The sequence below is a fragment of the Homalodisca vitripennis genome, chromosome 1, assembly GCF_021130785.1.
Source record: "Homalodisca vitripennis isolate AUS2020 chromosome 1, UT_GWSS_2.1, whole genome shotgun sequence".
NCBI lineage: Eukaryota > Metazoa > Arthropoda > Insecta > Hemiptera > Cicadellidae > Homalodisca > Homalodisca vitripennis.
In genome coordinates, this window is record NC_060207.1 from 59,325,915 (window position 1) to 59,341,823 (window position 15,909).

At 33.8% G+C, this 15,909-nt stretch overlaps 1 protein-coding gene and 1 non-coding gene across 3 annotated transcripts; both read right to left on the reverse strand.

Moving 5' to 3' along the window:
* Positions 1–19: 19 nt before the first annotated feature.
* Positions 20–13,252, reverse strand: LOC124362561 (ninjurin-A-like). 2 transcript variants are annotated; one of them, XM_046817183.1, is made up of 2 exons: positions 12,917–13,252; positions 20–396 (listed from the first exon to the last, which is right to left on the reverse strand). In XM_046817183.1, exons 1-2 carry the CDS (start codon positions 13,157–13,159, stop codon positions 217–219), a joined length of 423 nt encoding a protein of 140 aa, XP_046673139.1. In that variant the 5' UTR covers positions 13,160–13,252; the 3' UTR covers positions 20–216. The 2 variants fall into 2 exon arrangements, with proteins under 2 accessions (XP_046673139.1, XP_046673147.1); XM_046817191.1 differs by lacking the exon at positions 12,917–13,252 and adding an exon at positions 4,964–5,369.
* On the reverse strand, positions 1,557–1,707 carry LOC124353274. Its single transcript, XR_006921590.1, has one exon. It is a non-coding gene; the product is annotated as a U12 minor spliceosomal RNA (small nuclear RNA).
* Positions 13,253–15,909: the final 2,657 nt, after the last annotated feature.

Consider the following 15,909-nt stretch of genomic DNA (forward strand, 5'->3'; position numbering starts at 1 on the left):
TGTGCGGTTATGCGCTGCATAAAATACGAATGTTCTTACATTTATTTCTAGATACATATTATAAAATATTAAAACACTGTAATACTTTCCTTTGGCAATAGTTATTTGTCGCAGTTATTTCTAAACCGATGGACACACACGAACATTATGTTAAATATAACAAAAATAAATATCACAGCGTGGCATGTTGAGTAGCATAGTCATTGTCAGTAGTCACTACTGGCCCGTCACTGGTGGTGCAGCAGTACTGGTGAAGGCGGTGATGAACACGTTGATGATGGTGATCAGGAACACTCCAACGAGAACCCAGTTGTTGATGCGGTTCGCTTGTTCCAACTTGGAGTCGCCGCCCAGATCACACCTACCCTTGAAAATTAACGAGATTCCCACCACAATCTGCAAAAGAGAAGACTTTACTAGATTATTAAAAACAAAACTTGTTCAGTTACTTGTAGTCAATCGTGACTAAATGAAGGCGCAGTAGTACTCCGTTTATCCAGATCAGTCAGGACACGAAGTTATCCGAATAAAACTGGAATATAGTAAAAACACTATAGGTAATAAGGAATTTATAATACAGTAAAAGAGAGCCAAATTGTTATTTCGTTTCACTGAAATTAATTGTAGAGTAAACGATAAGTTAACAAATAAAAAGAAATGTTAATTATAACATTGTTAATTTGTTTTATTCTACGCATTATTCTGAGCGGCGAGGGTCCAATTTAGTTCAGAAGACCAGTTTGATTCAGGCGCCTGATCACAAGTCGTATAGCTTGTAACTAACTAATACCCAGAGTAACTACATAATATGTTATGGAATTAATATTTAAACCATCAAGGAAGACTAATACTAATGTTCGAAATATGATGGTAGCGTCTACTACATTGTTATTTTCAATATTGTCGTTTACAGTTTAATAGTAATACGACTAATTGGATATCTGATATTGTTATTTTAGGATACTATTTCATTAATTTTATAACAAGTGTTATACTTTGCCTATGTGTAAAATCGATGTTTGAATTATATTATTTAGTTTTGTAACTAACTACTACTAGTAGTAGTAGTAGTAGCTATTAAGTTGTCAACAGACTGCCTGCCGAAGTGCTAATGCTAAGAAGATAGTAGAGATTCAAAAGGGTAGTTCGCGACTAGTTCAAAAATCGGCCTCTCTATTCAATAAAGCACTTTTTCGAAGATTAACAAGGTATATCAGCTGCAATGTAAATAATAGTAAATAACATTTTATTTGTTGATTTTGAAAGTTTTTCATAGGCTAGTCTATTCAGCATTGCTGGTATCGACAATGAACGTAGGATATAAGGTATTTAGTGATACAACGTGTAACATAATTCGATTATTATGAAATTGAATATACTCGTGCATATAAACAGCAAATAATGTACGGATATATAACACAGAGTCACTAATGTCGAAACTCCTCTATTTTATTATTGGTTGAAATTTGCCAACATGAAATAATATTATCACAACTGGACTCGCCAGTTTGCTTCACCACAACAGAAAAACTTGTTTCTACAAATCGATAGCTTACAGGGCAGATCGCTTCACCAGAACAGCCCGTAAAAGTAGACGGGCCACTCAAGGGACGACCTGTACCCAATTAAAAATTATGGGCTAGGTTTGCTAGCTGAGCCAAGCGTCACCAAAGCTCTATATTTTCCTTACTCATTAGTTTAAGGCACGAAGGTACACAATTACCATTTCTTGAGTATATGTTTGACCTATTAAAAATTCCCATGAGAACTGTTTAAGAACATAATTTATTTTGAGTTCTTTGAATAAGTAACTCGTGTTTATTTTCATAAAATAAATATTTTATACTTTTTAATAGACTTATAAATATAAGCTATTATCATATACATATTACATATTTATAATATTAACTTAAAAAAGTATAATTTGAGTTGTAAGTATTGATTACAGCGATACCTAGCAGCTTCAGTTTAAACTACGTACAAATATTCTGATTGTGCCGCCTCTAACGGGAACCTTGAACACTAACGACGTACTAGTGCTGCTACTGGTGGTGCTAAAATCCAACTTTTGAATTATTTTAAATTCAGTACCTAACATTTTAATTAATTTGAGTAATAGGTTCTTACATCTCTTCTTTCACTTCTGGAAATATATAATACATGATATACGCATATAAGTAACAATAATTATTAAAATAAGTAAAGAAGTCTTTTAAATAGTCAGTAGCAGTAAAATCACAACAATTTGTAGTAGTAAGCTTTATTTCTAACGTAGCAATATATGTTAGTTACTTGTAGAAAATAAATTTACATACAAATTCTTAATTTGAAATATACAGTATTAACTTCTATTGCTTATAAGAATTGGAAACCCTTACAAATTTTCGAAAGTGTTTTTGTTGTAAATACCGTAGTAGTATTAGCCTATAGCATAATACCCTTATATCGTGTAACCTATAGTATAATGCCCTTATATCGTGTAGCCTATATCATAATAACCTTGATATGCTAGTTCATTATGTGTTACTCGCAATTACCGAATAGAGCATTTTAAGAAATTTTTACCCACTTATCGAACGTTGTTTTACTCGTTTCGAGGAATGGAAAAAATCAAAATACTCTATTCGCGGAATAGGCATTTCAATTTACGTAACACACATAGTAAAACCTCCAGTTTGGCTTCTGAGTTACATCAAATATCCACTCTGAAGAGTGAGCATTTCCATTTACTCTTATTTGTGCCCTAGTTTTAAATAAGCTGTTTGTAAAACAACAAAATTCGCACATTCTGTAAAGAATAGCCTATAAATTTATAAACATAACGTATTTAAAGAATATCTTATATATGTAAAGTTTGTCCTCAGCTATTTAAACCAATCGTTTCTTATTGCCAATGCCAGTAAAGTTACAAAAATCCGTTACAATTTAATTCAACTGTAATCTTTAGAAGTCACGTATAGAGTTCTTTGCGTTTCTCCTCTTTTACTTCTTTTGTTCTTTGACATACAATTGATATTATTATTAATAATAAAAAATTGGCCTACAATGAAAGTGAACCCCCTATTTTTACAACGTCACAAAAACAGAGTTTTATTGGGAAGGTGGCTAAAAACTATTATAAACTCGTCTATTTGTGGAAACGTTTGAAAACGACTAATTAGTGATCACAAATCATCAGACCCGGTTTAATAGCATCAGTAGAGGAATTGGTGAGGTGTTCAGGGTATCTAATTTCCCTCAACCGGGGAGAGAAAAAATAGCAAATTATATGAAGATTTGTGGAAAGAGTTTAGAGCTGAATTTAAATTAAATTGTAACTGCTCAACGCAATAGGACAGAATCTCTAATTACAGCTCTGATGTAGCAACAGCATTATTTTGTGGCTTTTATAAATTTGGGTTCTCTCAGTGCATCGTGTTTTCCTGTTCAATGTTGTTGTGTATCTATATAATCTTTTAGAATTGCATCGTCATAACAACTCTGACCGGACATGGATAAACCAAGATATGATAAGGCTGGCCGCATTGCCTTCCGAGAAAGTGCTTTAAAGAAAGGCTTGATGTAGATTTAGTCATATCATGTGTAATAGCTTTGTTATAAAAGATGTGTGTATACAAAGAAGTTTAAGAACTGTATATACCCATGCAATAACCCTTTTCACTTAAAATAAAAACAATTATTGATAAATGCATAATATTTCAGTAACTATCATTTGCGTTGCAGCATCATATTTACCACAATGGACATAAGAAAAGATTTTAAACTTGAATGTAGGCCTACATTACAATTTAATTATAAATTTGTCTTTAAAATGTTCTAAATTAGGTATAAATAGCTCTCGCGGCTTCGATCAATCAATAGACATTAAGTTTTATTGATGATCAACGTAAATCGTAAAAATAGAAAAAACTGTTACATGTAGACTATTTATGATCTCTGATAGACAAGAAAATAAAATTGGACGCATTTTGGATCTGCATGTGTAAGTAGATTCATACTACGGATCTGTTTCTATAATGTAACGTTATTTACAATAGCTAGAATATACTCTTATCAATTAATACATAGTATAAATTATTAAAGTGACCTTTTGTGTTGGACTGTTTGTGGATCGATATTTTCTAAACTATTCAACGGATTTTGATACGGTTTCCCCTGTCGGCTTCGTTATGAACTAGGCAAATTCCTCGTTATGATAAATAAATATTTTAATCATAGAAATTAAAGTAATGTTTGTATAATGCAAAAATTCATATTAATATCAATTTATCCACATCAATGCATCAAGCTACGTAAAGATTAGATCAAATTACTCTTCAAGGAAATAATTTCGATTAATATTTTGGTACATAGATATTACGTTTAAAAGCCCACGTGTTTTGGTCCCAAAGAACGTCACCTCTGATTGATCGAGTGGGCATCATACCACACTTCATTACGAAGTAACTTATAATAATAAAATCCAAGACAAACTAATATTTAACTAAAGTTAAGTAAATCCGATTAGTACAGTTACAACGTTAGTATACTTTTAATTCATCAAATTTAGCTGTTATTATTATTTTATTGTTGTAACACATTTTCAAAAATTAATTACTGATTAGGGTTGTTTTTAGTAGGTATATTAATTTATGTGGTTGAAGAAATGTCACAGGGATCCTTCATATAACAACATAAATGGTTTCATGAAGAAGGCTACAAATTTCGATTTTGAAAATTGCATGTAAAGTCGCGGGAAACTTGTAATAGACAATATTATTAATCTAAGATACAAAATTGACAGATCTCGTGAAAGCCTTCAAATCAGATGTTAGTTAGCCTATAATTTTCAATCCTGACTGTCAGACTGATCGTATACGGTCCGATTTATTACGGATTCGGAACATGTTTAAAAAATAATAAATTACTATGAATAGATAAACGATTACTACGTCGATCATTTCCTACACAACATAGGGACTACCTGTAGGATAAGGCTGGCGGTGATGAGGAACAAGACGAGGTAGTAGGTCTTGGTAGTCGTGCTGTACTCGAGGACGTATCTCATCTGGTTGGAATTGGCCATCACCAGGGCAACGTCCATCATGCCCTGGGCCATAGTCTTCTTAGCGGCGTACGTGTTCTGGAGAGGCAGCGGCGTGCGCTTCTTGGCCGGCAGGTCTAGGTCGAAGTCCTCCATGACACCGAGACGAGAGGACCAACACAGTCGGTAGCGCGACAATAACTGAGGTTTGTGGGCGCGAGCGTGTCACGCGTCGAGCGACAGCTGACGGGCAGGACTGCTCTTTTCCTGTATTCTTCATTCCTTCTATCTTGTGTATGACGCGCTCGCTTTGCAAAATACAGGTTACATAGTCTCAGCCCCAGTATAGAAGTTATTACGACCGACGTTGCATACGGTGATTGGTTGAGTTTTCTGCTTACAAATTTTAGTCACTCATAATATTTTTTGAAAATAAGAAACACATAAGGAAGTTTTAGTCTTTCCACGAGGAGTCGTGGGCAAATTATAGGTATCTTGTAATCAGGCGTAAAGAAAAACGGCTGAAGATAAGGATGTAACATTTTTATAGTATGTCTATAAAATATGACTAACGGAAGTTATTTATTTAAAAAACAAAATGTCCCCAGGTAACATTTATTTAAAATATTCTTCATAAACTATATTGAAAAATAAAAACATTATAATTATTAAGTAATTATCAAGCTTGGCATTATCTTTAGTATTAGGCTAACTAATACAAAACAATGCATAAACATGTTCTTATCTTCAATCATTTTTCTTTGGGTCTGATTGCAAAACTGCCCAACATTCTAAAATAAATACCTATAAATCCTCGTGAAGTTACTAAAAATAGGGAAATTATCTAAATAGAAACGATTTTTTTTATTTATCCAACCAAGATGATACAAAAACCTATTGTAGCATTTTAATATTAAAGAATTCAGCAAGGGAAAAATTAAATTCTTAATATAGAAAATGACTTATCACCTCATGTAAATGTATAAAGGCTTAGAAGTATATAACGTTGTTTATTTTGTACATACAGTTTTAATTGATATGAGTACATACTACACACAAAAATTATTCTGATGTTAAAAAATTGTTGACTACATTTTCAGAAATTTTTTCGAAGAGCCTGAAACAAAATGTTCTAGTTTGTTCATATAAAGGAAACGTACAGTATCACTGGAATTATCCCATAAGGATCTAGGCAGCAGAGATGAAGGCGATTTATCAGAGGCAGGGCAAAGTAGAAAAAGTAGGGGTCTCCAGACCAGGTATATATCAAGACCACTAGTCGCGTAACAGAGTTCGCTGCATTTGTACGAAAAACTTCAAGTCTATAAATAATTTCTTTCCTACAGACAAAGAGACAGACGATTGACAGGCTTCGCTAACGCTCAGCCAATAAAGACGGATCGAAGTCCGAGAATCGCGACTGGTAGTGGCAGTAAAGCTGGGAGGACACCGGAGGACGCTGAACTGACCGGCTTAATCCGCAGGTCCAATATTAGGTAGGACGATGAAGTAAACAAGTAACTCAAGCGACTCCTTTCTGTTCGTGGTTATTTTCAGTCGTAGGGGCAAGAACGGATCAGCGGACTGTATATTCTGCTCTGGCATAGCTGACGAGGCGACGCGACGTGGTGGAGCTCACTTTCTTCTGCTTAACGCGCTGGGGAAAGCGACGTCTGGAGGCTACAATACTTTTGGAGTATTCTCAGTAAACTCAATCTGCTTAAATATTATGTAGGACGAGGACAACTATGACTGCGGTAACTGTGTGTATCACGGGTAAGTCCAGTGCATCCTCCGCAAAAACCTACTGGTGTTAGTAGTAATAAAAGATCGGGATTTAATAGTTTATGTCACGCAGAAAAGTTTTTAGGGTAATTTCATACGAAATAGGCCGAATTTGTGCTGATCAGTTTACAGAGTAGTGTTGGAAAGTGTAGAGGAAAATGTTATTAGTTGAGAGGCACACTACTGGCTGGCCACCAGTGTGCACGTGTGTGGGTGGCCACCAGACACCTACTTTAAAAGTACCCATTTTAATATGTTATGTTTTGCTTGTACTTATTTATTGCTTCTTTCAGAATAGCTGAGTGTGGACATTATCAACACTTGTTGAATCATAAAAAATGTTAACTTATAGAAAAAATAATAATATTTTATATAATTGTATTAGCACAAAACGTTAATAAGGTACAAATGTGATAAATAATGTTAACCTTGTTTTAAGCAAAGCACATTCAAATTTGTTTTACGTTTTGACCGACATTTTAGCCAAGATTTTTTTTAAACAGGGTATTTATATTTTCCCCATTCACAAATTAGGATTGTGTCAAAGAGTGTAAGGTATAAAGTAGAATTTATTTAATTATTTGTAAAATGTTTACGGTTTCAACAAGACTTATGTTTGTGTGAGACTATGTCTGTATGTTGTGAAATGTGAATGTTCAGCGCGCGTGTGTATGCGTAATATTATCCATACCATAGCAACAAATCTTAGCATTCTGAATGAAAAATGGCAGCTAATGCTGCTTTTTATAAATTGGCCGCCATTTTGAAACGGTTAAACATTTGTATAAACGTTAAATGTGAACATTTCTCAATTTGTAAATAGCTTTAATTTTGCGATTTAATAAAGCCTATTTTCGTTAGAATTGTACACACAAATTGTAATCATAACCCTGTCTTGCAAGCGTATTGTATTTACGTAAAGTATTAAATTAAACCGAGCCGAATAGTGGTAGCAGCCCTAACCCAACCCTTCAACGATAGTTGAGAGAAATATATCGTAAACGTGGAAGTGAGTATGAAATTTAATTAGAAAAATTGTTATGTAATGTTTAGAAAATGTATATATTTGTGCAGCATATCTACAAAATTGATCAATACAATGGCTATTAATCAACAAATAGTTTTACTATCTTTGATCAAGATAAAAGAGAAAATAAATGTACGCCACTTTCGTACTGTTAAAATAGAAATATACTCAGACATTAACTTATAGCACAATTATTGTTTACGTATTATACTAAAGATCGTTACTGGTTCTGGTAGATAATTCTCGGATTTCAACACCAAGGTGGGGGCATCACATACCCCTCTGACTACCCTCCCCCAACAGGCGGCTTGACACACTTGCACTCGTGAAGTTTGTCTGCTAAATGTGCCCATGCTGCGCAGTCAAGGTCACGGGAAGACCAGCTGATGGTGATTCGCGCGTCGAAATACCAGTGACGTATGATAACATGTAGACTGCCTAGTTGGTTGTGTCACTTGTGCGTAGGCTCGAAAAGGAAACCATCGTTATCCTTATTATGGTGACTTTCCCGTTACTGATAAGATACGTTTTTACCAACTACTGCAATATACATTATAACATTTCAACTCAGAAATATCACGGAACGTTTGTTCTTATACTAATGTTTGCATTTGCTTATTTTAACCTCACTAAAAATAGGGTCAGGTACCTCCCAATAGGTTGATGACACTCATGGCGAGTGTAGCCCAGGCGGCGCCCCCTCCCCTAACATACATAAGACATTTTTCATTTCATTTCATTTTACAAACATAAAAAGTGAATATAATTGTAACATTATCATTACTACATTTATTCATATGTATCACTCAAGCCAGTAGACCACTCACTCATCATCCTAGTTTAGAGGGTGTTTATCGACACTATGTAGTTTTTTGTTACCGGTTAGCGAGCATCCCGTACGTAAGGGAGCACACTAGTAAGCTGGCACCCGCTCATCTGAGACGTTTTTATCATGGGCTAAAATTAGATGGGAGTAGGCAATTTATTGGATTTATATTTGGGATAAAATACACTAACTTGAAATAATCTGCTGTATGACTAATCAAATTCTCGTTAAATTATGAAAAAAGTGATGTTTTTGTTTTAGTCTTTTTAAAACAGGGGAGGGGGAGCGATCAGTTGGTGGTGGGGTGCGCCGAAAGGGTATTTGCCTTGGGCGCCAGAATAACTTGCGTCGGCCGTATTGCCTGATAACGCGCCCCTTGGTGAAATGAAGATGTTTACTATATTGCTTATTACTGTTATTATAATATTTTTATAAACCAATAATTTTAGAATACGGCATATGTTTGAGAATGTGTAAAAATTAATGTACAGCCTAAAAACAAAAACGAAATTATTCAATGTATACCAACAATTTTTGCTGTATAACTATCAATGCAACATAAAATAGGTTATTCGTGAAAATTGCTATAAATATCAAAATAATTTGTAATTTTTAAATAGAAATATTTACATATGATATTATAAGCCTATAATATTTTATTTTAAGTACACTAAAATCCTTAACACTAAAACCATATTCGAACAATAATGCTGGGTGCTGTACTAATCCATAGATTTTAACCACAATTGACAAGGAGATTCTTTGGAATATATCACGATAATTATTTTATGCCCTTTTCCTCGGACACAAGGGGCGCAATTCAAGCTAAGTTTATAAGTGCTTTTCGGACATCTACCTGTGCATGCAATGGGAATGGATGTATGCATTTTCGTGAGAATGATCTTACCTATAGACTTTAAATTTTGTATGAAGCTTCATTCCTATATAAGGGACATAGAGTTCGATGATGGTGCATGGGATTTGGCTGAGCGTTAGTGAACATTTTTATATTTATCTTATGAGTAACCATCATGAAAACAAAACATATCAATAAACAAATTTGTAAATGGACTTGAGTACACTCATATTAAATTTGAACACGTGATATTTGGTGGATCGGTCTGTAAGAATTTCCTTACATTCCATAAGGTTCTTCTTTTTATCAGTTTATTTGCATGGTGCATGGCCCTCAATATGATTGGCTGAGCGTTGGCAAAGCTTATAATTTAGAGTAATACATCAAGAATGAATTGAGCTGTACACTTGAATTGTGTACATTTTTCAATTTTTTCATTAACGGCTCGATTCAAAATAATTAGAAAATTGGAGTGGATTAGGAATATGAAGAAAAATAATCCTATCTTGAAAAAAACAACGAATGGCTTCACACTGGTTTGAACATTGAAAAAGTATGTTACTATAGGAGTTATAGAAGTGAAATCTTTGCTATTCTACAGCCTGTCAAATGAACAAGATGTTCTATGTTACCACTAACACTAGTCGGCCTACTGTGACAGTACTATATACAAGGATACATACCTACAGTACATGCGGTTTAAGCAAATGGCTTTTTGGTGATACCTATAATTAAAGTGAATTCCAAAGAAAGGTATATCATACTCATACTTATAGAAACAGAGGACAAGGTAACAAATCATCTGAACACACACACACACACACACACACACACACACACACACACACACACACACACACACACACACATTAAGTACAAGTATGATATAAATTATTATTATACTATTGATACACCTCGGTCTTGAACTTGTCCGATGGTTTGACGCGATCGCTGCCGTCTGAAGAACGTTAGAAAACTGATATTAAAAAAAATTAGTACACGTTTTAATTAATTACTACTTAAAGGTACAATCGATATTATTGATGAAAAATAACCAACCTTATCGTGAACGTTGGTGTAAAGTCACGTAACAAAATATTTAGAGACATGCACAGGGAGTTTTAGAAAAAATTTTATTGTGATAAACATACGAATTTGCAATCAAAATATAAATAAATTTTAAATGATTAACTAATTTACGGATAACCGATAAATACAATCTGTACAATCTGTTTATATACATAGGCTATTATATTGTGCTAGGCTATATTTTCCCATTAATCGTGTTTTTGGTCAGTTTTAATAACATTTAATTTTGAATACGCATGTTTAAAAAAATGCTGCAATTTTGGAATCTATGAAATTAGTTTTGCAGTAAAACGACGACCTCTGCAATACAAGCTATCACTAAAAATTCAAGTGGTTGTAATATGTTATAATCAGATTATTGTATAAAACGTAACAGGTACACAATATAGACGGAATACGACCGTCATGTTTTCGGGGTTGATTCGCGTTAAAATTTAACATATATTGCAAACGTTTTTCGTCTTATTTAAGCTATTATAATAATTAAAATATATAATTTACATAATATGTATAGGCTACTACTACTACACACGCGCGCGCGCACACACGCACGCACAATCACACATATTCCTAAACTTATAATTTTTCCTAAACTAGTAAAACAAGTACGAAAAAGTCGAACAATGTATATGAAATTTCAATAAATATTTAGCGACTTTTTATTAACCAGACAAATCACTATCAACGAATGTAATAACCTAATCTTTGGTTACATATGAAACCATGAAATCACTTATACTTTATATCAATCTTGTAATATGATTACCGGTATTAAATAAGTAATGATAAAACCAACACGTAATTTTATTATAGCATTTATGAATACTAATACTGGTTTACATTACTGTACTGATGTACATGTATATAAACATACTAATAGACTACTGATTGATGTACATGCTGCTATTATGTTTATCATTACATTTTAATATTTTATATTTATTGCATTTTCTTTATGAGTTATTAAATATTTTCTACATGTAGTAATATCTAGAGAACAATACTAAAATAACGTTTTAACGGGAATGTTAAACAACTAAAAGATTGCAAGAGGGCTTAGAAGGAGACGGGGACCTGTAGTAGCCTACTATTCGACCCTCTCTGTCCGCTTAAATGAGCTAACGCAGCGGCGTAGGTCGTGGGCCAACGCCTTTTGTGCAATTGACCTTCTTGAACATTTTAGGAATCATTTCATTAAGGTTTGTTGGCCCAACGATCCACTTAAATTATTATTGCCCAATATTAATTCATGGTTGGGTCGTTAGCCAAACGAGCCAGTGGAGTAATCAAACCTCTATATATTTATACAAATTACATTTCTTCCAGGAGGGTCGTTGGGACAATGATTAGTGGAAATGTGAATAATCTAACAGAAAATTAATATATAATATAATATAAGCTTATATTATACAGTATATTAATTTGAAACCTTGTATTGAAAGAGCTTTCTTTCTTTGGGAGAAGATGAGAATGCGACTGGAAATAACCAATAGCATGATAGTCTGTATGGAATAAAAGTAGATCTGCTAGTTTTCATTCAATTTAAAAATTATATCTTCTTAAATTTGTACACAATAAATCAAGTATGAAAAATTTTTGTCTTCCCTCTTCACCAATATAAACCTGTAAGTGTAGTATAGTAGTGAGGTGACTAACTAATGACTGGCTTCTACAGCTGTAGGTAGATTGTGAACTACTTGAGTTCTATGCATAGGAATTTTACATCATCATCAATGTAATGATTGATTCCTTCTTCCTCTTCTTAACCAATTAGTTTGGTAGTTAAATAAATATTGTGTTGTACTGTGGTGGTTGCTTATGATAAATCTGTGTTATATCGTGAACTTTCATCTTTTGTTCTTAAGGATCTGGATGCCTTGTATATAGCCTATGTTTATGGTTTTCTTATACAATGTTTGTAAGAGAATTTTTATACATGTGTAGTTTATAGAATGTTTACCAATTTAATTGCTTTTAAATGTTGACAACTGTTACAACATTGCTAGATAATTAAAGCTGTATATCTGATACCAAAAAATTAATAAAAAAGCCTTAACTAATAGAGTTTGAAAAGTCTTTAACATTCAATTAAAACCAGATGATTTATATAAACGTGTATATAATCTATACAACCCTAATATAATTTAACTTTTGTTCTGAAACAAATCACGTGTCCTTCATATTCTGGACATGTTGTTTAAAGTGATGCTAGAAATGTTCATCCCTACACAATATATTATTTATCCCTTTAGATTCAAAGTAAAAATAAATACTCTAGAGTTTAAAAAGTACAAGATGTTTAATCCTCACCTGGAGGCCCAAACTGATAGAGATGAGGACAATGAGAAATGTAGAAGATTTAGTCGTTGCCTGGTGTTCGAAGATGAGCCTCATCTGGTTGGCGTTGGCCATGACGAGAGCAAAGTCCATCATCCCCTGGGCAATTGTCTTTTTGGCAGCATAAGTGTTCTGGAGGGTTAGTGGTTGCTGGGTGGTGCTAGGCTTGACAACGGTGGTGTCCATATCCATCGGCTCCATGATACGTTTGTGCATTTGTATTTTGGTTCAATGTATATATGTAGCTGACCACTTCCTCCCAAAACTCGGGAAACCAGATTAGATATGAAATTCTAACTTTGTTATCTTGTTGACATACCCTAAGACAAGGACAATAACACAGATCTTCCTTAATGATGTGGAATTTTATTTTATTTGAACCAAGTCCACTGTGGTGTAGAATTCTGCTTGAGTTATTATCTAATTTAGCAAACACATATTGTTAATTATAATAATTAGGTCAATGCCCACAAGGTTCAAAATTAATTAATGTTTAACTGTTTTCCCAGGTGTTTTTTTACAGGTTGCAGCTAAAATACTACCACTATTATTGGCACTCATATCAAATCTATTGCACGGATCCTCTACTAATGGTAGTAATATTCAGAAGGAAAAGGGGAAGTTACAGATCAGCCAGTAGTTAACATATTCTTTAGCTCTTACTAGATAAATCAAATAACAACATCACATAAATGATAAGTTATAAACAGAAATTATAATAATTTATGTTGTATGTTCATTGAAGATATGGAATAATGTATTGAGAGGAAGTACAATAAGAGGCTTAGGTAAATTAAGAAGAAGTGACATGTTTTGGGATGTTATATAATCAAAGTGATTTTGTTAATAATATGGTAGTAATGGCAAAACAGGGATAAAGCAGGAGATAAAACTCATGTTGGGGAAATGGTGTAATTAAGACTTGGTTTGGGGGACGATGGATCTGCTTTAAGAGAACGCTACAATCTGGAGGATGTGGTATAAATCTAAATTTCTAAAACTTTGAATTAGAAGTATCTAATTTATTCTAAGTAAAATATTTAACTGCTGAATTACAAACAAATGGTATTGCTGTCAGTAGCGTAGCCAGGAATTTCGTTCGGGGGGGGGGGGTCCGAAACCGGGATGCGGGGGACGTTTTGTGTGAGTTGCCAGTGAGTTCACTGGTAAAAGGTAAAAATATGGAGCTTTAGTAACTATGCCTTATAGAAAGTGGAAAGATGTAATAGGCAAATTCAACTCTCACAGCAACTCTAGTACCACAAATTTTCTTGTATAGCTACCGAAACTTTACGAAGTTCGATTCTGGCCGAGTAGAAGGCACCAATGTGATGTTGCATTCACTGGATAAGAAAGAAGAAGAACAAAACAGAGCTTCACTCAAATGTATAATTGACACAACTATATTCTGTGGAGAAAATGAAATACCCCTTCGGGGACATTGGGCCACTGACGGCCAAAAACCCTTTAGAAAAGGTGGGCAATTTTCAAGCGTTGCTCGGGTACAGATCAAAATTAAGTGTCGGAAAATGCACCGGAAAAACTCTACTGATTAGAAGTTCGGCTGCTTTGGATTTCACTGATAGAGGTATTTATGAATGAGTTATAATGACGATTTTTTGTATCATTACACTGTAGACGAGTACATAATTATCGGAAAAAAATCACTTTTGGTCGGAAATAAAATACACATGAAAAACTCTAATGATTAGAACTTCAACTACTTCGGACTTCATTTATTGAGGTAAACGTGGTATTTTTGATTGAGTTAGGGCGACGATTTTTTGTTATCATTAAACTGTACTCGACTAACTATATATATATCGAGAAAAAAATCACTTCCGGTCGGTAAATACCAAAGAAAAGCTTTACCTCAACCACTCAACCAGTGAAATCCAAAATCGTCAAAACTTGAATCTGCAGAGAGCTTTTATTCGGTATTTACCGACCGGAAGTGATTTTTTCTCCATAATTATATAGGTACACTGTACAGTTTAATGGTAACAAAAATCGTCGTCCTAACTCAACCGGAAACACCACATTTACCTCAATCACTGAAGTCCAAATTAGCTGAAGTTCTAATTTTATGGAATTGAGTTTTTCAAGTGTATTTTCCGACCAAAACTGATTTTTTTTAATTTTGTTCGATAATTATATACACGTCTACAGTTTAATGAAACCTAAAATCAACGTCGTAACTTAATTATAATCGGTCATTTTACGTCCCCAAGACGAATTTGAAAGAAGTGGTCGCTAATTTAAACTGTTTGCCGTGTTACGGTTCAGGTTACTTTGCCACGTCACGTGACCGCGCCCTATAGAAATACCGTGATTACACTACACTATCCGAAAAGCCGAGCCCTAAAGTATCGTTTGATACTTTATGATTTAAACGAAAGGACAATTATATTTTTAACAACGGTCACTTTCATCAATTAAATCAATCAATTTAATGTTTGTAGACAAGAGTAATAATAACTCTCCTTTTTTCTCCTGCTCCATACTTCATTTTTTTATGTCTTAAAATTTCGGGGGGGGGGGGTCCGGACCCCCTGGACCCCCCCTTCGCTACGCCACTGATTGCTGTTATATATTTTTTTATATTTTTATGGCTCTTGGGGTTAGTACTATTCTCTTCATCCCCCATAGTTACGCTACTGCTGGCTGGAGGAAGAAGTATAAAGAGGGTAGATAGTTTAAAATATATCTATAGACAGTGTGATACAAATGGATGGTACTTCAAATGAATACACAAGACAAGTAGGAGGTATAACAGGACTTTGGACATTTGCTATTGTTATATGTTACAAAGATGGCACATATAACAATGGATAATGTCCAAAATACTGTTATAACCATCAACAATTAACTTTAAAAAAAGAAACATGAGATTTTGTGAAAGGAGTGGAAAGATCAGTAAAAAGCAAGGATGTGTCAATGATATATAAACAGTGATATATGGATAT

Coding starts and splice junctions, on each gene's coding strand:
- LOC124362561 (XM_046817183.1), bottom strand. CDS start 13,159: ATGCACAAACGTATCATGGAGCCGATGGATATGGACACCACCGTTGTC. Junction 397..12,916: donor CTATCAGTTTGGGCCTCCAG/GTGAGGATTAAA, acceptor TCTCTTTTGCAG/ATTGTGGTGGGAATCTCGTT.